The sequence below is a fragment of the Peromyscus californicus genome, unplaced genomic scaffold, assembly GCF_007827085.1.
Source record: "Peromyscus californicus insignis strain IS unplaced genomic scaffold, ASM782708v3 Scaffold_15__1_contigs__length_86483966, whole genome shotgun sequence".
Lineage (NCBI taxonomy): Eukaryota > Metazoa > Chordata > Mammalia > Rodentia > Cricetidae > Peromyscus > Peromyscus californicus.
The window spans coordinates 9,947,351-9,970,967 of NW_026294447.1; the positions used below are offsets into that span (position 1 = coordinate 9,947,351).

At 42.9% G+C, this 23,617-nt stretch overlaps 1 protein-coding gene across 1 annotated transcript in view; it reads right to left on the reverse strand.

The window, feature by feature from the left end:
• The window catches only part of Scin (scinderin), a 90,362-nt gene extending 74,375 nt beyond the window's left edge, over positions 1–15,987 (reverse strand). The window contains exons 1-2 of the mRNA XM_052738167.1: positions 15,566–15,987; positions 9,340–9,494 (exon numbers count right to left, since the gene is read on the reverse strand). Of these exons, the coding sequence (XP_052594127.1) occupies positions 9,340–9,494; positions 15,566–15,938 (528 nt within the window). The 5' untranslated portion in view covers positions 15,939–15,987. The remainder of the gene's footprint in view (positions 1–9,339; positions 9,495–15,565) is intronic.
• Positions 15,988–23,617: the final 7,630 nt, after the last annotated feature.

Sequence of the window (23,617 nt, forward strand, 5' to 3'; positions counted from 1 at the left end):
CAGTGAGGAATACCATGCTACATAAAAAGAAAAGTCAACATTGATTTCCCTGGTCTTTCTCAGATGACTCATGGGTGAGCAGCAGATTGTAGCCAAGAAAGCAACAGGAGGCTGGGGAAATTGGAGATGAGGAGCCTCAACTACAGTATCTCAGGACAGGTACCCAACCTTCCCATTGTCACTCACAGAAAAAGAGGATTCCCACTGTAACCATAGAGAATAGGTTCCCAACCTTCCCACCATCACCATAGAGAAGAGGTTCCCAACCTTCCCACCATCACCATAGAGAAGAGGTTCCCAACCTTCCCACTGTCACCATAGAGAAGAGGTTCCCAACCTTCCCACCATCATCATAGAGAAGAGGTTCCCAACCTTCCCACCATCACCATAGAGAAGAGGTTCCCAACCTTCCCACCGTCACCACAGAGAAGAGGTTCCCAACCTTCCCACCATCACCACAGAGAAGAGGTTCCCAACCTTCCCACCATCACCATAGAGAAGAGGTTCCCAACCTTCCCACTGTCACCATAGAGAAGAGGCTCCCAACCTTCCCACCGTCACCATAGAGAAGAGGTTCCCAACCTTCCCACCATCACCATAGAGAAGAGGTTCCCAACCTTCCCACCATCACCATAGAGAAGAGGTTCCCAACCTTCCCACCGTCACCATAGAGAAGAGGTTCCCAATCTTCCCACTGTCACCATAGAGAAGAGGTTCCCAACCTTCCCACCATCACCATAAAGAAGAGGTTCCCAACCTTCCCACTGTCACCATAGAGAAGAGGTTCCCAACCTTCCCACTGTCACCATAGAGAAGAGGTTCCCAACCTTCCCACCATCACCATAGAGAAGAGGTTCCCAACCTTCCCACCATCATCATAGAGAAGAGGTTCCCAACCTTCCCACTGTCACCATAGAGAAGAGGTTCCCAACCTTCCCACCATCATCATAGAGAAGAGGTTCCCAACCTTCCCACCATCATCATAGAGAAGAGGTTCCCAACCTTCCCACTGTCACCACAGAGAAGAGGTTTCCAACCTTCCCACCGTCACCACAGAGAAGAGGTTCCCAACCTTCCCACCATCACCATAGAGAAGAGGTTCCCAACCTTCCCACCATCACCACAGAGAAGAGGTTCCCAACCTTCCCACTGTCACCATAGAGAAGAGGTTCCCAACCTTCCCACCATCACCATAAAGAAGAGGTTCCCAACCTTCCCACCATCATCATAGAGAAGAGGTTCCCAACCTTCCCACTGTCACCATAGAGAAGAGGTTCCCAACCTTCCCACTGTCACCATAGAGAAGAGGTTCCCAACCTTCCCACCATCACCATAGAGAAGAGGTTCCCAACCTTCCCACCATCATCATAGAGAAGAGGTTCCCAACCTTCCCACCATCACCATAGAGAAGAGGTTCCCAACCTTCCCACTGTCACCACAGAGAAGAGGTTCCCAACCTTCCCACCGTCACCACAGAGAAGAGGTTCCCAACCTTCCCACCATCACCATAGAGAAGAGGTTCCCAACCTTCCCACCATCACCATAGAGAAGAGGTTCCCAACCTTCCCACTGTCACCATAGAGAAGAGGTTCCCAACCTTCCCACCATCACCATAAAGAAGAGGTTCCCAACCTTCCCACCATCATCATAGAGAAGAGGTTCCCAACCTTCCCACTGTCACTACAGAGAAGAGGTTCCCAACCTTCCCACCATCATCATAGAGAAGAGGTTCCCAACCTTCCCACTGTCACCATAGAGAAGAGGTTCCCAACCTTCCCACCGTCACCACAGAGAAGAGGTTCCCAACCTTCCCACCATCACCATAGAGAAGAGGTTCCCAACCTTCCCACTGTCACCATAGAGAAGAGGTTCCCAACCTTCCCACTGTCACCACAGAGAAGAGGTTCCCAACCTTCCCACCATCACCATAGAGAAGAGGTTCCCAACCTTCCCACCATCACCATAGAGAAGAGGTTCCCAACCTTCCCACTGTCACCATAGAGAAGAGGTTCCCAACCTTCCCACCATCACCATAGAGAAGAGGTACCCAACCTTCCCACCGTCACACAACAGAGAAGGAAATAGAAGATGTGGCTAAGGGTGGGCTGTTCCTGTGAAGGGCACAAAAACAAACAACAAAACCCCAGGGCTGAGTTTTTTTAATGTCAAGGAAGATATAGAATCATGATTCTCCATCCCCAAACAGAACAAAACAAAAAGCATTGAATGAGAGTTACTGAAGGAAAAAATCTGTTATTCACTACATCTTCTTGTAGTACTGCAATCATCTTTTATATTTTTCTCTTTTTCTAATTAATTCCTATATCTTTACTTTCATAATCAGCAAGAAGATGATGTGTCTAATTATGAGGTTGTATTATAAATATATAGATAGATATGTACACTTATCTATACATACATACACACACATGTTTTTAAGCAGTATTGTTAAGTTGCCCAGGATGGCCTCAAATTTACAACCATCCTGCTTCAGCTTTCCAAGAACATTCTACTTTTTAAAAATAAGTAGGATTACACTGTGATCTGGTTTTTAAAAATAGTAAAGGATACTGTATGTGGAATAAAAGGTTATAATGTGGAATCAGATTTAGACTGTTATCTCTGGCCCCTTTCCCACACACATATAAAACATTCAAACTAATCTCATAGAGTAACCTATCAGAGTAATTTATACCTTGAAAATTCAGCATTCTTTTAAAAAGCACAATCCTTTCTCTGGCCAGCGAGGTGGCCGAGCAGGTAAAGATGCATGCCGCCAAGCCTGACAACATGAGTTTGATCCCCAGGACCCACATGGTAGACGGAGAAAACTGACTCCTGTAAGTTTTCCTCTGATCTCCACAGCATACATATACCACACAGAGACACACAGACATGAGACACACACACACACACACACACACACACACACACACACACACACACCATGCACATAAATACAGGCACACACTTATAAAGATATAAATAAATATAATTTTTAAAGTTAAAATATAATACTGTTACCAGGAGGTGGTGATGCATGCCTTTGGTCCCAGCACTTGGGAGACAGAGCCAGGCAGATCTCTGTGAGTTTGAGGCCAGCCTGGTCTATAGAGCGAGATCCAAGACAGGCACCAAAACTACACAGAGAAACCCTGTCTCGAATATAATATATATAATAATATATATTAATAATATATATTAATAAATATATATTTAACTATTTTTTAATGTTCAATGTTACAAATGCCCCCCCCAAAAAAAGCTGTATGTTGTCAGCCTAGCAAGGTTGCTCTGTGGGTAAAAGCCTTGCCAGGTAACCCTGCTGGCCTGAGTTGAAATCCCAGGAACAAACTGACTTCACAAAGATGTCCTCTGGCCTCCACACTCATGCAGTGACACACATGTGAGCCTGCCCCCAACACACATCATACATATACACAATAATAATAAAAGTAAACAAAGCAAAACGGCACTCCATGCATACGTCTGCACTGGTGAGTAAGTAGCTCTCTCATGAACACTGTCTAAGTTAGCACTAGAAGCTTCCAGACCTTTTCTGCTTTCTCTAGGAAGGGCCACAACTAAGCAGCCAGTGGGACCAGCACAGGTGTGCGAGTGAAACATGCTTGCTGGTCACTGTCTACAATCATGGCTTGAGAAAAATATGTTAGCCAGAAATTTAATGCCAGGGAGCAGTGGTAATGGATGTTTGTAACCACTTTTCTAGCTTTGGAAGTGCCCAGAGACAAAGGATGCAAACCCTGAGACAGGAAGATGATTCTGGCAGTTCCAGTTGAACCGTGACATAGTGGACAGCAACTCGGCATGATTTTTATAGACTTGTTAATGACAGGCTCTGTTAAGTTTGCCCACTCAAAACAGACACCAAACTGCTTCCAGGTACTCTTCTATTATATCTGTCTTGACATATGCATCACTTATTTATGTTGAGAGAAGCAGAGAATGGTGATTACCAGCTTAGGCACCTGGGTCAGACAGTCACACAGTCACTTACTAGCAGGGACTGTCGTAAGTGGCATAGAATCTCTGAGTCTTGCTTCATTTATCTGAACAGAGTAGAATCGATGGCAAATGCACCCACTGGGGATTTATATTAAATAAGGTAATTTGCATGTCATGATTAGCATAATCTATAAACTTGAAAGTAAAAATGGGGAGAAACAGCATCACATGGTCATCTCGGCCACTCTGAGTGGCAAGTTATCTCTGAAGCCACACATCCTAGCAAGCAATGGCTCCTGTAGCCACCCACACCAGCATCATGCTGCTGATCAGAGAATCAGCTGATCCTGATGACCTATGTGACCTCCACTTACAAACATCCCCTTTTTGAAGAATGCTGACTCATGGCCGCTTTAATGCCCATAGAAGATAATTACCCAAACAACTACTTTGTTATTATGTCCACTTTTGCATATGTATCCTAGAATTTGGTTTCCAAGATCCTGTTAATAGCGAAATTCATCCTGTGTATGTGGTATGTTAGAATTTTATTGTTTACTGTAATGCTCAATTCCCATGCAATGTCTGTTTGGGGAACTAGTAAAAAATACATCGTACATCCTGGAAAACCAAGTGTTTTCCCTGCACTTCCCTGAAGCAAACCATTTGTCTGGATGACATGGTTTCTGACAAGGTGACTCTATTGTTCCTGCTTTGAACAAATGTAAGTTCTCAGTTCTTCAGACTGTTGGGTTCATTGAAATGAAGGAAACTTCAGAATCTTTCGACATAAACTGGAGGAACTCTCATGTTTGAAGTGGCTTACATCCTGGTGTGAAATCATGATTCCAAGAGACAGAAGAAATCTTGTGGTTGTTTTGTCTGATCTCATGGTATTGCAAATATTCTACCAAGGACAAAATCCAATAAAGATAGAGGTAAACCTGTCATCTTTTGGTCATTGTTTTTGGGTTTGTTTGGTTGGTTAACTGGTTTGTTGATTGGCTGTTTTTTGTTTTGTTTTCAACTTTGATGTAGAGTGTGTCTATATAGCTCAGGCTGGCCTTGAACACATGATCCTGATGCCTCAACCTCCAAAATGATGGCAATGTAGGTATGCACCCCCAAGTCTGACTTAAATCTGCCATTTTTAAAAGGCAAATTAGCATATATTCAGAAGTCCTGTTTAGCTCTATGGTCTAGGTACTCACAGGAGTGAAGCAGCAGGTGAGCACCTGCTGGCCCATGTCTTCCTTAGAGAGGGCTTATTTCTGGGGTGTCTGTTGTAGAATATTTTAAGGTATGCTACTTTTGTTTATGCTGCATTTGTCTAACTCTGTGAAGCTGTGTTCCTGTGCCTCTCTAAACACCTGATGGTCTAATAAAGAACTGAACAGCCAAGTTCAGAAGAAAGGATAGGCAGGGCTGGCAGGCAGAGAGGATATACAGAAGGAGAAATCTGGAAGGAAGAAAGAAGTAGTCAGAGAAGGAGGAGGACCCAGGGGCCAGCCACCCAGCTGCACAGCAAGCCACTGAGTAAGAAACAAAAAAAGTTATACAGGAATAGAAAAGGAAAAGCCCAGAGGCCAAAAGTAGATGGGATAATTTTAAGTTAACTAAAGCTAGTTAGCAACAAGCCAAGCTAAGGCTGGTCATTTATAATTAAGAATAAGCTTCTGTGTGTGATTTATTTGGGAGCTGGGTGGTGGGCCCCTCAAAGAGCAAAACAACAACATTTTGGTGTACCAACAGGGTGCTCGAATTTCCATAGTGCCTGAGAAAGCTTTAAAAAAAAAAAAAAAAGATACGGCTCCTTTAAGAGTTTCTGCCAGACAGTGAGCCCTAGAGCAGCTATTATGTTAAGTAGGAACAAAAAACTAAGTAAAAACACCTGACACAGCACAAGCATTGACATTCTAGAGCTCTAGGAAGGGTAAATGCAGTTCTTGGTCATGAACCTCCAACCAAGCCGTGAGCTTTAGGCCTGCCTTTCATGTCCCAAGAAGCAGGTAGAGCCAGCCAAGAGAGGCACATGGAGGATCCAGGTTTAGGTTAGCAGTTTAAAGGTTTGCTCACATGGTGAAAAAAGTCTAAAAGATATGCAGTAAAAGAGGTCCAGATAGAAAAAAAATCTCTAAACAGGTTCCAGTGTGTTTTACAATGTGCATAGGCTTAAGAACGAACGAAAAGGAGTATGGACAGCCATAGAAAGAAATAGTTTAGAAATAATAAAGTCGCCGGGCGGTGGTGGCGCACGCCTTTAATCCCAGCACTCGGGAGGCAGAGCCAGGCGGATCTCTGTGAGTTCGAGGCCAGCCTGAACTACCAAGTGAGTTCCAGGAAAGGCGCAAAGCTACACAGAGAAACCCTGTCTCGAAAAACCAAAAAAAAAAAAAAAAAAAAAAAAAAAAGAAATAATAAAGTAAAGTCTATAAAGAGAGTTAAAGTAATATAAAAGAAAAATGACACGTAAGATGGGAAATACACAAGGAGTCTGGATCCTGTATGTTATTGTGTTGATTTTGAATTTTTTTGAATGTTGAGAAGCAAACAACAGCTGCTAAGAGACATGGGATTGTGAGGACTGCAAAACTGAACCAACCTAGATACTTTAGATCTATCTTAACTTTAGAAAAAGAAGCCAAAAAATGTATTTTTCAAGTGGAAATAAAAAATGCTTTGTTTTCTTCCCACAGGAAATGAGAGGTTGTGGATTCCTTCAGGAATAATGTGGATCAGGTGTGACCAAGGGAGGCCTCCTGAATCTTGACAGGTGATTTCTATGACCAAAAGTTACTGCTGGTCTTCCCAGGGCTTGGTAATTATCTCAAAATTTTCTCAGGGACCTCTAAAGATGCATTTGCCCACAGACAGCAGGAAGCAGTTTAGAGAAAACTATGCCCACATTCCCAAGAGTTGTGGGGTGTAGGTGGGTTTTGGTTATTTTGTGGGTTATGGATGTTTGTTATCATTTAGGGGAATATAGAATATTGACACAAATTTAAAGTTATTTTTGTTATACTATATTATGTGTCTACTCTTGTTTAAAGAATTTTTGTATATTGGTAAAAATGTAAGGTTATTTTTGTTACAACATATTGTATGAATGTTTCTATTTTTGTTTGAGGTATTGTGCCTATGCAATTCATTTGGAAATGTAGAGTGAAGTTCTAGTTTTTGAAAACTACTATTATAAGCTATACAGGATAATCAGGAAACAGAGGGCAATTGTTAGTCATTTATAACATTCAAAATTGTAGATATATTAGGTATGCTTTCCAGATCATATAGAGACATATTTTAGATAGATAGATGGTCTTAAACCTTTCAAAGACCTACAGAATATGTCATTTAAAATGTTTTGTTAACTTAGGGCTTTTCATGACAATGAGACATATCTGCTCCTGGCAACATCGATTTACTTCAGAGATGATGGGCATCAAAGAAACTCCTTATAGAGTTTGCTTTCAATATGGCAAGGCTAGCCATTTGGGCAAGAAGCTGCTCTTGCCTGGACTGCTCGACAGTATGTTGTATAAACTGGACATTCAGGACCCACAGGAAAACGATTGCTGAACTTTGCCAAAGCAAGGCATGATGGTCCTTCAGGGTTCCTGCTTCACAGAAGAAACTGAGGAAAGTGACTGACAAACTTTTCCAATATAGGTGGGACAGTCTTTCAAATTTCCTGCTTCATTAAAAAGTCTGCCAGATACATTGGACCTGTAGGCTGAAGATGGATGCCCCAATGTTGCAGAGGAAATTTGAGTAACTGTTCAGGCAGTCAGATGACCCTATTATTTCTAGAGTTTTTGAAAGTTGTTTGTAATGCACTTTATTTTTATTTAAATACTATATCCTTTTGGAGTCTTTGATAGAGTTGAAGACTAGATAGTTATAGTTGCAGTTTTCCCTAGATATAATAGAAAGTAAATTAGGTACAAAATTTTGGATTTACTAAGATAGAATAGATTATGGAGTATTTTCTTTAAATTTACCAGGTATAAATGAATTGGAATTCAGTACATTGTAAATGTAATCTTTACTTGATAATTGTTCATACTACATACAGTCTTATTATGTTAAAGTTAAACCATTTCATTTCTATTTAGAAAAAAAGGGGGAATATTAAGATGTGCTACTTTTGTTTATGTTGCATTTGTTTAACTCTCTGAAGCTGTGATTCTGTGCCTGTCTAAACTACCTGATGGTCTAATAAAGAGTTGAACAGCCAATGGCAAGGCAGGAGAAAGGATAGGCAGGGCTGGCAGGCATTAAGAATTAATACAAGGAGAAATCTTGGAGGAGGGGAAGCAAGATCAAGGAAGGAGTAGCCGTAGAAGGAGGAGAATATGAGGGTCCAGCCACCCAGCTGCACAGAGAGCCACAGAGTAAGAAATAATGAAAGGTATACAGGAATAGAGAAAAATAAAAGCCCAAAGGCAAAAGCTGGTTGGGATAATTTAAGTAAAGCTGGCTAGCAACAAGCCAAGCTAAGGCTCTGCATTTATAATTAAGAATAAGCCTCAGTGTATGATTTATTTAGGAGCTGGGTGGTGCACCCCCCAAAAGAGCAAAAACAAACAACAGGTGTCTATCTGAGGAGGCTATTTCTCATGTTTTAACTGAATTCGTGGGCAGGGAGGGAAGGACTAGGGAAGGATGATCCAACTGCAAAGCTCACTGGGGGAACTAGGGTGAGGGAGGCAGGGTCTACCCTTTACTATGCATTGCCTAAGAGGTAGGCCTATTTAACTATCAATACATACACATTTTTTTTTTAATTATTAAGGAGCTGAGGATGTATCTCAGTTGGTAGAATGCCTTCAGGGCATTTGGAAGTCTCTGGGCTCCATCTCAAATACAGCATAAACCAGGTATGGCCGCACACACCTGTAATCTGAACACTTGCGAGGTAGAGGCAGAAGGATCAGGAGCAAAGGTCATCTTTGACTACATAATGAGTTTGAGGCTAGCCTAAGGCTACAAGAGATAGTGTCTCAAAAAATTGCCCATGTAAGTAAATTAGGTCATAATAATTCACATCACACCATACATCCTGAAACTGGGTTTCCTTTACAGAATTTACTCAGTACCAACTATATGTCTGACAAATATGAAGATAAATCACTGAGAGAGACAGAGACAGAGACACAGAGAGAGCGAGAGAGACAGAGTCAGAGAGAGAGAGAGAGAGAGAGAGAGAGAGAGAGAGAGAGAGAGAGAGAGAGAGAGAGAGGTGCGGGAATTCTAAGACAAAACAAAAATCAAACCCATGCCCTCCAAGAAGCTGTGATCCATGAAGTGTGGACCATCGGGAAGAGAAACTGTTTGAAAATGTCACAATGGAAAGTGTCAGAGAGAAGGGCTTACCTTGTATTTCAGACCACCTTTGAAATAGCCCACAAAATCAGTAGACTCGTAGCCTTGAAGTTCTCTGCTCTGGACTGGCTTGCCACCCAGATAGTCGTCCATCTGGACAGTGAAGATGGCCGCTGCTGTGCTTTCATCCTGGGAGCATTCCTTTCCTGAAACAACACAGCTCTCAGTCACTGGAGGAAAAGCACGGAGGCAGAAGAGTTGACGAGAAGGACACCAGAGCTCTCTTTTACTAATTTGTTTGTTTGTTTGTTTGTTTGCTATACATTTTCATTGAAATATAATCATACTACTACCCATTTCCCTTTTCCTCCAATTCCCCCTTCTCAAGTTAATATTCTCTTTTTCTTTGAATACAGATACAGATATACACAGATACATTTATACAACCTGCTGAGTCCATTTTTGTTGTTTGTGTGTATGTGGTTTCAGGGCTGACCAGTTTGTATTGGGTAACTAATTAGGGAGCTCATCCCTAGGAAAGGCTTATTCTCCCTGTTCCAGCAGAACAATGACAATATCAATGGACATGTTAACATGGAGAAGATTTTGTTTCCGTTATGTTTCAAGACAGCAGTCTGCTGCAGAAAGATTCCTTATCAGAAGAACATGTGATATGTTATTTGGCTCATAACCAAACATTTTTCATGTCCCTGCTTTTTAAAAATTCTTAAAAGAAACACTACTACACAGATCTGCTTGGGGAAAAAAATCAATATATGCTAGCAAGACTCAGGAAAGCACTCATTTCATGTAGTTAATAAGATCCTGCCAGGAAACACTTAGGAACTGCTTCAGGCTTACAGCATGTCAGCGAGAAATACTTTATAGGCCATAATTAAATAACTGAGTGATTTTTAAGATAGGAAAGTGAATGAAACTTCACCTGTCCCCTGTTTTTGAGCCTGTGTCCCCCACTTGACTATCTCTTTACTTTTGTTGTGTGAAATAACCACTGATGGAAAGGCAGGAAAGGAACTAACACGATGATGTCTCTTCAATGCTATGTATCTGATAGAATTTAAGAATGTATACAATTAGCTTTCACAGTTATGAAATAGAACCCACCCAGATATCTTTGCTGAAGTCAAATTCCTAAGCATCAATGTCTACACAGTATGTGATATTCAGAACCAAGATAGGCTTGAGGAAGACTCACAGTTCATTAAAAAAAAAAAAATCCACAACCCTAAACCTTCAAAACCCTCATGACATCTGAGCTGAATGAAAATTGTAGTTAATAGTAACGCAAATACCAACACATTTCTAGTACTCTTGCAATGGGCCACACAGCACTTGTGTTTTATATGAATGACATTCAAGTATCCCCATGAAACAGACCTGGCTTACACCATGGTACTGTGGAACTCATTGACACTGGGAGAGGCTGAGTAATTCCTGAAGTTATAAAAAAGTTTCAAAACAGGTTTATAGAATTCTAAAGGGCAAACTCTTAGGAAGGATAATACATGTGTTTTAAAGAAGATTTTTAAAAATTATTTGTTTGTTTGTGTGTGGTATGTGCATGTGAGTGCAGGTACTCAAAGAGGCCAGAAGAAGGCATTGGATCCCCTCAAGCTGAAGTTACAGGCAGAGTGAACCACCAAGTGGGTGCTGGGAACAAAACTCATGTCCTCTGCAAGAGCAGTAAGCACCCCCAACCACTGAACTATCTCTCCAGCCCCACATGAATTCATTTTTTACAATTCTTATTAGTAGTAAATTCTTTGGTGATCACAATATGTAACTTTCCCCAATGAGCCATAAGCTTAGAAGCAGTAGCAGTATTTCCCTGAATGATGCCAATTGAAATTCACCAAAATTGAGGGAAGGAAACCAGTTACCTATACTAGGAAAATTCAAGTTCCTTCACAGTTCTCCTTCTATGTTCACAGGTGACCTATATAGCTAGGATCTTCTTTTTTTTTTTTTTTTTTTTCGAGACAGGGTTTCTCTGTGTAGCTTTGCGCCTTTCCTGGAACTCACTTGGTAGCCCAGGCTGGCCTCAAACTCACAGAGATCCGCCTGGCTCTGCCTCCCGAGTGCTGGGATTAAAGGCGTGCGCCCGGCTAGGATCTTCTTAAATTTCAGCAGCCAGAACAGTACTTATATGGTAACAGCTTTGTAAACTTCCTGTGAAATGTATTTTAACATACACCTTAAATATCCACATGCAATTCTGCAATCCAAAAAAAATGCTGGTGCCATTCTTTGCCCATTTTTTTCAGCTTTCATGATAGCAACTCTTGGTGTAAATTTCATACAGAGATGCTTTAAGAAAGACGCATAAGCCAAGGTTGACATCAAAGATATTAAGGATGACGTGTTTGACCGAAACATTGTTAACTGAAGAGTTGAAACATGACTCTTTTGAAGTAGGTATGAACCGTAGGCAGGAAGTTATTAAATGAGATGGAAAGACGTTAATTAGGTCATGCTCTTGTCTGCTGATGTTTATGTACTGTGCTGGGCCAGAGAATATCAGAATGAATAAACCAAAGCCCTGGCTGGCCTCCAAAGGTTGAAAAGACTTAAAGAAGCCAATATCAACCTTTTTAATGTGTAGAACTGAGTCAAAATCTATTGAATCATGATGAAATTCTAGCAGGTACTCAAAAATGTTTGTGTATGAATTCTGCTTATGACTTCATTTGATGTCCCAGGTGAATTCTGTTTGTGACCTCATCCCTTGTTTTCCTAAGCTTGTGCTGTGCCTGCTACCCCGTGCTTTGCTGTGTCACTTTATATTTTATACACGTATGCATGTTGCACTTACATGTGTAGTGAGAAACTCCTAAAACTGGGACGTGTGACGATTTCATAAACAAAACACAGATTTAAAGAGAAGTCTCACAACTAGACCTACCTAGCTCTCATTCCTGATTTTAAAGATCTGGCCACATTAGGACTAGAAGAGAAGAAGCATCCTCAACATGGTGAGTAGCATCTACTGGAAACACGTGGAATCCAATGGCAGTTCTTTAAAACTTGAGTGTGGCGCAGCATCGTGTAGTACCCTGAAGTGTAAGGGAGCACAGGCTTTCACGGGGATCACAACTGAGATGCCCACAGGGGTGCGGTCAGCCTTATTTGTATTTCCCAGTGTTGCTTGTTCCTGCGGATGTGCTCATGTGAAGTCAGTTCTGTGCAGCTTTACCACATGTGCTGATTCACTTGTCTGCCTTCAGAGTCCCGATACTAAGGAGCTCCATCGCCAAGAAGACCCTTGTGTCTCTAAAGAGCTCCATCGCCAAGAAGACCCTCAAGCCGCTTTATTTTTTTTCTACATGCGTTTACTTAACTTAGGCAAAGATACGTTCATGCCACAGCACATATGTGGAGACCAGAGAACAACTGTCAGGAGTTGCTTCTCTCCTTCCACCATGTAAGTTCCAGGGACAGAACCTGGGTAGTCAAGCTTGGCCTTAGCAGCAAGAGCCTTTACTCACTGATCCATCTTGTTGGCCCAACGGTCACTTCCTTGACATTGTCACTAGCCCCTTGTATATTATGAGATCCTTGTATTGTACATTATGTGCTATATATTGTAATCTAGTCCTTCTGCGTCCCAGTGCCCTGTGTAAAGCCACATGCGTGCGCGCACGCGCGCACACACACACACACACACACACACACACACACATACACGCGCGCGTTATAACATCAGTGAAAGCTGTGTTAAAATAGATTAAAGTAATGTCTAAAGCTGGCAAGGAGAAAGGTGAGGGAAGGTGTTTGGATAAAGGTTGGAGGCACAATAGCAGCTTTAAACCAATCCCTGCCCACAGACTGGATGCTGTGAGGAAACAGAGGCAAAAGCTGGGTGCAGTTTAACTGCTAGATGCAAAGCCAAAATGGTTTCTAAGGAGCAATGTAAAACGTTTTGAGCCACAGGCAACCACTTCTCACTTTCACTGTATCTGGACATACAGTACTGGCACCGTTACCTGAGACACGCCCTAGTGTTGTGGAAGCTGAGTGCGTAGACCTGAAGGAAGACTGTCTGCCTTTTCCCTCATCTTAGTCCCGCGTCCCTCCCGCTTCGCTTGTCTCCTCCTGTCGGGTCTATCCCTTCGTTGGTACACTGGGCGTCTCCCTCACGCAGCCTCTTTTAACTTGACTTCTCCCAGCTGACGTCCTCCCTTCCTTCACGAAGTCAAACCTTCTTTCCCCCGAACTTGCGCCAATCATTCTCACTAATCCTCGTGAACTCTTCCCTATTCGGATCTCAGAATAAACTCTTTCGGAAGGAACTTCCTCTGCCTGGAGAATGGAATAGGAAAGGCTGCTGGGAACGCTGAAGGTGTCCTGACTCCTCTTCCTTTGATGGTTATGGTCTTGGCACAGGAACCTCCCCATTTATCCTCATTTCCCTGTGTCCGTCAAGGCTACTTGTCCCTACCGCACAGAGTCTGTAAACCCCTTTCATGTCATTTAATCACATGCTACCAGTGTTCGATCTTTTTTTCCTTATTGCACCTTTGGGGTTATAAATTCTTTGGAAAGCTTCCTAAACTATGTATTGCAAGTGACTTATAGGCTCCTGGGAAGCCTGAATTTATAGATGAATTATATTGTAATTAATGTACTATTAGCTTCCATTTTTTTAGACTATTTCTGCCCAAACTATGTCCTATTGTAATTGTGAGATTGGTTTGCACTAAATGGATAATTAAGAATATAAGAGAACCAGGCACTCAGGCTATGGAAGCAGGAAGATAGAGCACAAGAGGCCAATGTGGTCCACAGAGTTCTGGACCATCCTGCCTGTAAGACCCTGTCTCAAACAAGCACACAGAAACAGCTCAAGTGAATCTATGAGCTGCGTGGAGCACAATACATAAGGCGCCTGCTTGGGTAAGAAGAAGTTTACTGAATTGAAGAATTAGCCTCTGAGCCTTCCTTGAGCTGTCTTCCGATGAAGCCAAACACAGCTTGTGAACAGCAAGCAAGTTTTCTCCCATTTAAACTCACTCTGCTGACCCTTCAGACATACATCCACTCCAGACCCAAGTTCAGAGTGGGAAGGCTGTTCTACCCCAGGTCACTGTTTCACGAATAGAGCATAGATCACTGGGTAGTGTGTATTATGCCTGGAGTGGCACTCCAAGCTGAAGCAGCAAGGGGTGGCAAGCTCAGACACCTCAACCAAGCACCGAGCACTGTAAACACACTACCTTCCCCTCTGTGTTTCCTGTCTCAGATGGCCGATCTGAGTGTCTGTTAATGCTTAGGAAATCACTTCTAAATGTTTTTACTTGTTTCTTAAATTTCTCAGATGTTAGACATTAAAGTGAAATGGTGGCTTTGTATGTTTTTCCCGCCCGAGCTCAAGAATAAATACACTGAAAGAAACACTAGTATAAGGAGTCAAGCTCGTTTGAAAAGAAGGCTCAGATTATCCGGCACGGTGTCAGGTAGGGTGTGCCCACTGGCACCAGACCTCACAGGGAGAGCTTGAACATTCAGGATGTTTACGGGTAAAAGCAGAAGGTGGAGAAAGTGGAACACACGGCCAGTGTTCCGAAAACCTGGCACCAAGGCAGCTCAAAATAATTCCGACCGCTAAAGGAGCTGTTCTGGTCCACACTGTGTCCTTGTTAAAACAGATGAATAATGAATGAACAATTTTAAATGAAGCAGCCTATCTCAAGAAATATACCAGCCATATAGGGCATTTTTAAAAAATAGATGACGGCTGTATCATTTCCCAAACACGCAAGCAGTGTTGTGCAGGGAGAATCTTAATCTTGGTTTGGGGTGGCACAATCAACTAGTCTCAAATAGCAGAGACATCTAAGTCCATGACCCCAAGGCAACAAATAAAAATAAAGAAAAGTTTGGAGCTGGGCGTGGAGTTTTCTCTCCAGCTGCAGCAAATGTCCACAAACACGTTTGACTTCATCTCCACCCTGCCTGGGAAACCAGGACTGCGCTTGCCTGCGGTGCTCAATACTTGGCCAGCACCCGGGTTTCTCTCAGGCAGCCGCCCAGGAATAGAGTGGAGTTTGGGTTAAAGGGAAAAAAGCCAGAGGAATGAGCATGAAGCCCCAAAAGGGGCTTAGTCAAGGCCAGTGGGCGAGCCTCCTGGGTGACTCACCTCACCCGGTTTGCAGCCCGCCAGGAGCTGAGCTGGGGCTAGGAGAGGGTGCTAGCTGAGTGTCACCCATCCCGCCCAAGTGAGAGGACCCCGGGCTGCCTTGGGCTGCTCACTGCTTACCCAGCCAGAAGTGCAGGCGGTAGGAGAAGCCCCTGCTCCCTTTGGCCGTGTGCAGCACCAGGTAGGCGTCTCCGACGTAGAAGTCACCATAGGCACCCTGGGGCACCGGCACCAGTTCCAGCTTCTCGACCCTCCACACCTGCAGGCCCGCCTGCTGGCCCGCGCGCGCGAACTCCGGGTGCTGCAGCTCCTGCGCCATGGTACCCGCGATGCTGGCAGAGCTGGGGGAACTCGGATCGCGCCCTGAGCCCAAAGCAGCGCCGGGTGAGAGCGAACCTGCTCGTCCAGCTTTTATGGAGCTCGCCCGGACCGGAGGCGGAGCCCGCAGGGCAGCCAACAACAACCACGCCCGACCCCAGGCGGGAACCTGCATCTCAGATTGGACCTGGCTGACTAAACCTCTAGGAACTGCCTCCTTCCTCAAATAAATAAGTAAGTAAATACTGTAAGAGGCACTTTACCTGGCAACAGGTGGGTTCTTCCCGCAGCACCCAGGCCGGTGCACACTGGACCCGCGGTTCCAGTTCCTTCGCTAGTCGGGTTCACCCTGTGATGCCCCCCCCCTCCGGGGTGGGGGTTAGGAGGAATCATCCACTCGCAAAACAGGTCTAGCTATGAGGACCACAACACGTACCATTAGGGGTTGGAATGACTGACTGTGTCACTTTGGCAAGCGCGAAGAATTGTACTGTGGGGTCCTTTAATTCGTGCTGGACAGCCTCTCCGAGACTCCTGGTGGCCAGGATAGGTTTGGAAACTTTTCTTTGGATAGGTTTGTAAACTCCATGTACAATAGTACATCAGGTTTTCTAGAAAAGATAAAAATCTGACAAACTATCCGTGATACTGGCGTCAGAGCTCAGCTAATCCCTTGGCGTCCGGGAACTGTGGTAACGTGCCACCTGCCTGTGATGCCAAGAAAGTCACAACAAAACACATCAACAGCCCTCTGGGGATGCTCTGCGCTGGGCTGTTCAGGACTAATTTTAAGCCCGACCCGCTTTTTGCTTTTTTGAGTTACCGGTTACCTGACTTCAGGGCACTCAGTTCTTGTTTCACCGACACTTCTCGGTTTTGCTCACTAAAGAATAATTCGCATTCATTTTATTGCATTCAGAAACTAATGTAGTAAAAAAATCCTACTACTGAAAACGCAAATCAGAAACCACATAAAAGATCAGAGAGTTGATTGTTTTAAATTCTTGTAATCTCTTTACTGTTTCTCAAATTGCAGAACTTCCTGGAAGGCCATTAATTGTAAGGGCACAATTAGATTTTCTTTTTAATAAGCATTTTAAAATAAGTAATACACGAAGTGTTAAAAATTAAGTAGCACAGAGTCTGTCCAATCGCCCAGTGTGCAGGACTCAGGAGGCTGAGGAAGGAGGATCATTGAGGGCTCTAGGTCAGCCAGGGTTACATTGTGAGATCCTTTCTCAAAACAACCAAAAAAACAACAAAATGTGCAATAAAATTTCATCTGCATTTCACCCAGCTGCCTTCCCCAAAGGTAATTAAGTTCCAAAGACATTATTTAATGAACAAGAATATGCATAAAATAGCTATTTTAAATTTTTAACAGAAATGGTAACACTGTGTTCTGAATCTGTCCCTGTATTATATGTGTGTATTTTGTGGTGGCTTGTTATGGTTTGTTGTGAGGTTTGCTTGCTTGCTTTTGTTTGTTTTTTAGACTGGTTCTCATGTAACACAGTAGCACATGCTCACCTTGAACTCAATATGTAGCCAAGGAAGAGCTAGGACTTCTGGTCTTCTTCCTCTCAAATGATGGCTTACAAGTATGTGCTATCACACCCCAAGCTTATTTGGTGGGGGGATCAAACCTGGGGCTTCACGCATGCTGGACTAACTAAGCCACATCCCAGCCCTTTGTGTGTTTATGTGTAGCTTAAGCTGAGGAGAAAAGTATAAAGCCTCCTGGAAGTACTCCAGGGATGTGTGTCTTCCTGATAACACTTTTCCTGACAACAACAGGAGCACATACACAGACACACGCACACGCGCGCACACACACACACACACACACACGCACACGCACACGCACACGCGCACACACGCACACACACACACACACACACACGGGGGGGGGGGAGAGAGAGAGAGAGAGAGAGAGAGAGAGAATATCAATACTCCATGTTCATAGAGCTGCCTCTTCTATAGACTGCATAGTATTCTATGTAATAAATGACTATATTTGGTCTGTCCAAGTTCACAGGCATTTAAACTGTGTCTAGATTTTGCTAATAACACTGTGAGTCTCTTTAAACAAGCTTCATCATGCATGCTAGCACAACCGGACTCAATGCTGCTGTATTAGTTAGCTTGCTGATGACGGCTGTGACCAAACCCCTGACAGAAACAACTTAAGAACTGTTCGTTCTGACCCGCAGCTACCCCTCTCACTTTCTCGGGGAGTGGGAGACTCCTAAGAAATGGGAATTTTCCTATTCTGGTGGCATCCTTTGTTATAAGTTCAGCTATTCATCAGCAAGCGTTATTAGCTGCTTCCCCTTTTAACCAGAACAGTGAAAGATAAATATGGTCTCTCTCTGTCTCTGCCTCTGTCATCTCCCTCTCTCTCTGTCTCTTTCTGCATGTCTGTCTCTCTGTCATCTCCCTCTCTCTCTGTCTCTCTGTCTCTCCATCTCTCTGTCTCTGTGTGTGTGTGTGTTCCTGTGTATGTATTCAAATTTTTCAGCTTTTTATGATCTAATGAGAGGGAGGCTCCCAACTTTGCTGTCACTGCCTCCCTGGACCCAGTGAATCAGCATACTCCCCTGCGTTCCCACTCCCTGCTCTCCCCTTCCAGCCGTCACAGCACTCTGAACGGAGCTCTCGCTCATGAAGTGATAGGTCCACCTAGAGACTCACATCTCAATATGCCCTGGCATCACCATAGTGCATGCTGGATAGGTATGACTGAACTGTTGGTTTTGTATTATTCTGTACTTATTTTTCATCAATCTATAAATTCTATCATCCCACAGGGAAGTAGCCAATGGAAACAAGTCTTTTACCAAGATTCAAAGATTTGGGAGTTGGAGTCTTGTGACTAATTCAAGGTTGATGTTCTGGAAAGTTGATGTCTAAGTGGAAAATACCACATCGTCTAATCCTCAAAACAGTAACTATGTCAAATAATGCAATTGAGACTTTGTGAGTTGTTAGAATGGGATAGTGAAAACAACTGACTTGAAGCTGGAGAGATGGCTCAGTGGTTAAGGGCACTGGCTGCTCTTCTACAGGACCTGGGTTCAACTCCCAGCAACCACATGACACACTTATAACCATCTGTAACTCTAGTTCCAAGAGATCCAATGCCCCTGTTCTTCAGACACCAGGCATGTGGAGCACAGACATTCATGTACACAAAACACCCACACACATAAAATAATAACACAAATTTAAACCTGGCTTAAGTGCCTGTCACTCCTCTAGCACAGGATTTAAAAGGTATTTCTTTTTTGGTTTTCTTTTCTTATTTTTCTTCTTTTAAGTTTTTGAGACAGGGTCTTCTTATATGGCCCTGGTTGGCCTGGAACTCACCATGTAGACATGACTGGCCTCAAACTCATAAAGATCTAACTGCCGCTCCCTCCCAAGTACTAGGATTAAAAATGTGTGCCACTATACCTGCCTCCACACCTTAAAAAACTGATGTAGCCATAAAAAATTGTATAGAAAAAAAATGCAATGCATTCACCTGCATACACAAAGTGTATTGTCTTGCAGGTCAGCAGCACCAGAAAAAAAAAATCAGCTAGACCATGTGAAGGTTTTCTTCTTGATTTGACCATTATGTAAAAGACCTAACAGAGGAGGCTGGGGGGATGACGCAACGGCTAAGAGAACTTGCTGCTGGTTCAGAAGACTCAAGTTCAATTCCCAGGACCTTCGCTGGTTGGCTCACAACTGCTTGTAGCTCCAGCTCCCAGAGACAGGTCAGCCTCTTCTGATGGCCAGCACCTGCACACAGGTGGCATACACCCACACAGACAGAAATGGACACATAGAAAATAAAATGTGAGCAGGGCAGTGGTGGCTCTCACCTTTAATTCCAGCACTTGGGAGGCAGAGGCAGACAGATCTCTGAGTTCAAGGCCAGCCTGGTCTAAAATATGAGTTCCAAGACAGCCAGGACTACACAGAGAAACTCTATCTCGGGGGGTGGGAGGAAAGAAAGAAAGGAAGGAGAGAAGGAGAGAAGGAGGAAGGGAAGACCTGAGAGATTTAATAATTCCCCTCTTAATCATACAATAAAACCTCAATATGTATTTCATCGCATCCACTCACGAAACAGTCTAGTCAACTACTGAAAGTATATTGATTGGTCTCTCCTCATGTATTTCTTCTTCCAAGAATGTTTTGATCTCCTATTAAACCTCAGAAATGTGCTAATAGCTGCTTCTGAGTTACAAAATACAAAATAATTTTTTTTGCAAAAACCTTGGATCTTACCACTTCAAAATGAGATACTGAGTCCCCACAGTCTTATCTTTTTCTTAACAGTCTGAACATCTTTACAGCACACATGTAAGGCTGCTTGTGACATACAGTATGTGGAGACTCTCCATATTTCTATTCACTGCGTAGCAGCCGCAGTTGGTGAAACCAAACACAAGTGAATGACAGGAAGTTCACTGGGGGGGATGCTTCACATATGTTACTTATGACTCTCCTTTTATTATAAATTATAAAATGAATACAATTAAAGTACATTTATTTTACTGGCCCTTTGGCTAAACTGTAATGATTCACGTTCTATTAACCAAACCATTTGCAGGCCTAAACACGGAGCCTGGGGTCAGGATACTTAAGGGTTGTGAAGATTAAAAGATTATGCATGGCAAACCCAAGCACACTGTCAATAAACACTGTTAATAATTAGCAAAAGCCCTTTGTAAAGCTTGGAGATTCAAGTGGAAATGCACTCTGGGGGGAGTGTATTTTATCCAGCCATCCCAAAGAGGCAAATTACAAGTTTTGGCGGGGAGAGTATTATTGTCATGGTTGTTGTGGTTACTCAGAGGCAAGGCATAAGTACTATGGTGTGCACGTGGAGGTCAGAAGACAGTTCTGTGGAGTTACTTTCTCTTTCCACCTTTACTGGGGCCCCAGGATCATGCTCACATTATCAAGCTTGTCCCTTCAGGTGGCAAGCACCTCTGCCTGCTGGGCCATCTCTCTGGCTCTAGAAGGGCGTTTTCTTTTGGGTTCCTTTGTTTTGTTTTGGTTTGGTTTCTGTTTTTAAGCTTCAATAAAGGTCTTGAGTGCTGCCCCTTGTGAGCAGGATACTTTAACATTAACACAATACTGGTACAAGGGTGGCATGGTTCATGGCTCAGTCCTGAGGTGGGGGTTCTGTGAGCCGAAGGCACACTGTTGTGATATTCCTTTTTTATTCATTAGCAGCATCATGAATCTTTATTTCTATTCGGCTCAACCCTTTGTATTGATGATGTTTTTAAAAGCAACATAGCACAGAAGATCACAGTTGTTTGGTGGTTGCATCTAAATTTTGTCAAGTACTTTATGACTACCCTTCAGTCATTTCCTGGCCCCCAAGAGAAGACATCGTGGTGACATGTGAGGTTTACCTATCCCAAGGTGCTGGTGACGGTAATAAAGGTTGAGAACCAGAACCAGTTTCATCTTCACGGAGATTTACGATTTAAAACATTCGTCTTTATCCCTTAAGAGAAAGTTTTTGTAATGGGATAAAGTTGAGCTTTAGCTGCTCGACACTGTGGCAGCCTCTAGTTCTCTCTTGTGTGACTTTTCCAGCTGTGCCTCTTTACGGGTGGTCACAGTTAATGCGCCATGTCTGGTTGTAGCCCCAGCTTAACCAGCTCATGAGAAAGAAACCACTTCAGATTTTCAAAGAAACTGTCAGCAACATTTAAACACCAGGAGTGTGATTGTGAAAAAGGATGGAAGTCAAACATGACCAGACAAACATTTTCTTCCTAAGATACTTACAAAATAAGATGAATTGATTCACTTAAAGGAGAGCAAAGGTGGTTTTTCAAAGTTGCTTGGTTTACTCCTGTTAGCCAGAGGCCACTCACTTCCTTTAGAAAATGTCCTTTTTCCTCCCCATCTGCACGTCCTCAGGTGAGTCTACACTGAGTAATACAACTGACCCTGCAGTCACTCTTTGCTTCCCCTTATCTTGGCATCTTGAGACTTCTCAGAAGTCACAGGGCTTCTGTAAACCAGTCAGGTTTGTTTTACATATTTCAGGAGACGACACTTTGACTTCTATTGAGGAGAACCCGTGCCTCCTCTGTGTCTACGCTGTCCCTCTCTTGATGTCAGTAAGCCACTCAACAACCCTCCCGGACACCCCGCACTCATGACAGGGCAGGATACTTTGCCAAAGAAGCTCTGCGTCACTGGGATACTGGGACAGTTTTTTGTTTGGTTGGTTCTTTTTGAGACTGGGTTTCTCTGTGTAGATTTGGTACCTGTCCTGGATCTTGCTCTGTAGACCAGGCTGGCCTTGAACTCACAGAGATCCACCTGGCTCTGATTTTATGGATGAATAAGAACTTTTTTTTTTTACTTTCTGTGCAGTTTTTATTGTGCACTTTTAACTATTACAGTAGTTACACATTCTGGTGGTTAATATTGTCAAATTGACAGAATCTACAATAAGATTGGAGAGGAATTCCCAGACATGTCTATGAAGGGCTAGACTTCATTAACGGAGGTGGCAAGATGCACCCTGAACGGGGGTGGCATTATTCCACGGGCTGGGGTCCTGGACTGAAGAAAAAGGAGAAAGCAGGCCGAGCATCAGTGTTCATCCCTTTCTGTTTCCTGATTGCAGATTCAACGCAAGCAGCTGCCTAAGCTGCTGCCACCATGCTTTCCGCCATGACAGGAATGCTTTCCACCATGACGAGCTGTACCCTTGAACTGTGAACCAAAATAATACTTTCATTTCTTAAGTGCCTTTGTCAGGCATTTTGTCACAGGAAAAATAACTAACGCACAGGTAAGATCAAGGTAACGAACACACAACCTGGGATAAACACTGATCACTTTTTTTTTAATTGAGGCCTTAAGATGACCCTGTATGTGTTGATTGGTAATTTTGTGGCTATAACACCTGGACCTTTTTGGGGGGAGGGGGTGAGTGGGCCTGAAAACAATAAGATTTTTTCTTTTTAAACATATCTTTTTTTAGAAAGTCTGACAGTGTACATAAATGATTCTGTGTAATTTGAGAGCCAAAGAGGACTCTATTTTAAACCAAAAATTACAAAAAGCATTTATATATATCTAATTATAAATATTTATTATATAATATAAAATATTATATATGTAGTATATAATATGTAAACGTTTAAAAACTTAATTTTTTTATGACTGTGTTGTCTATAATCACATCTTTCTCATTATCTTTTATTTCAGCAAATGTATTTTATAAAAAGCAAGTGCCTGTCTTTGGTTAATGGAATCCTATGTCTAAGAGATTGCATCTTTAAAAATTTGTTTTATTTTCTCAACAAACTGATACATATTTTTGTAAAGTTTTGAGTTGATTCAGATGTGACCAGGCACTATCTGTCTGCCCACCTGTCCCTCTGCTCACACATGCTCCTTTCACTGTGTTAGTGGCTGGAGCCTGGGTTCTGGCGGCAGCTATCCTGGCTCCCTGTTTGCCAGGGCCAGTTGTGACTTCTCTGAAATCACAGTGTGCCAGTTCCAGCCAAGTAGCTGCCAGAAAGTGGCTCTGAAACTTGATGTTCTGAGATCTAAACCAAAAGCACCAAGCGATAGGATTGTTACAGGAATTAAATGTGTGCAGATTAAGTTCTTAAAATTGTTCTTGCCAACAAATATGGTTCTCAATACATTTATGTTGTTCACATTAACATGAATATCCACATCCACAGGCATTTGAATCAAAAGGAAGTACATGTTGGCATATGGCTTCCATTATACATGAAAAGACATGAATGTCATTTAATTATGAAGCTCCTTCTAGGTATGTACATAAACATTTACTTCATTGAAAACAAT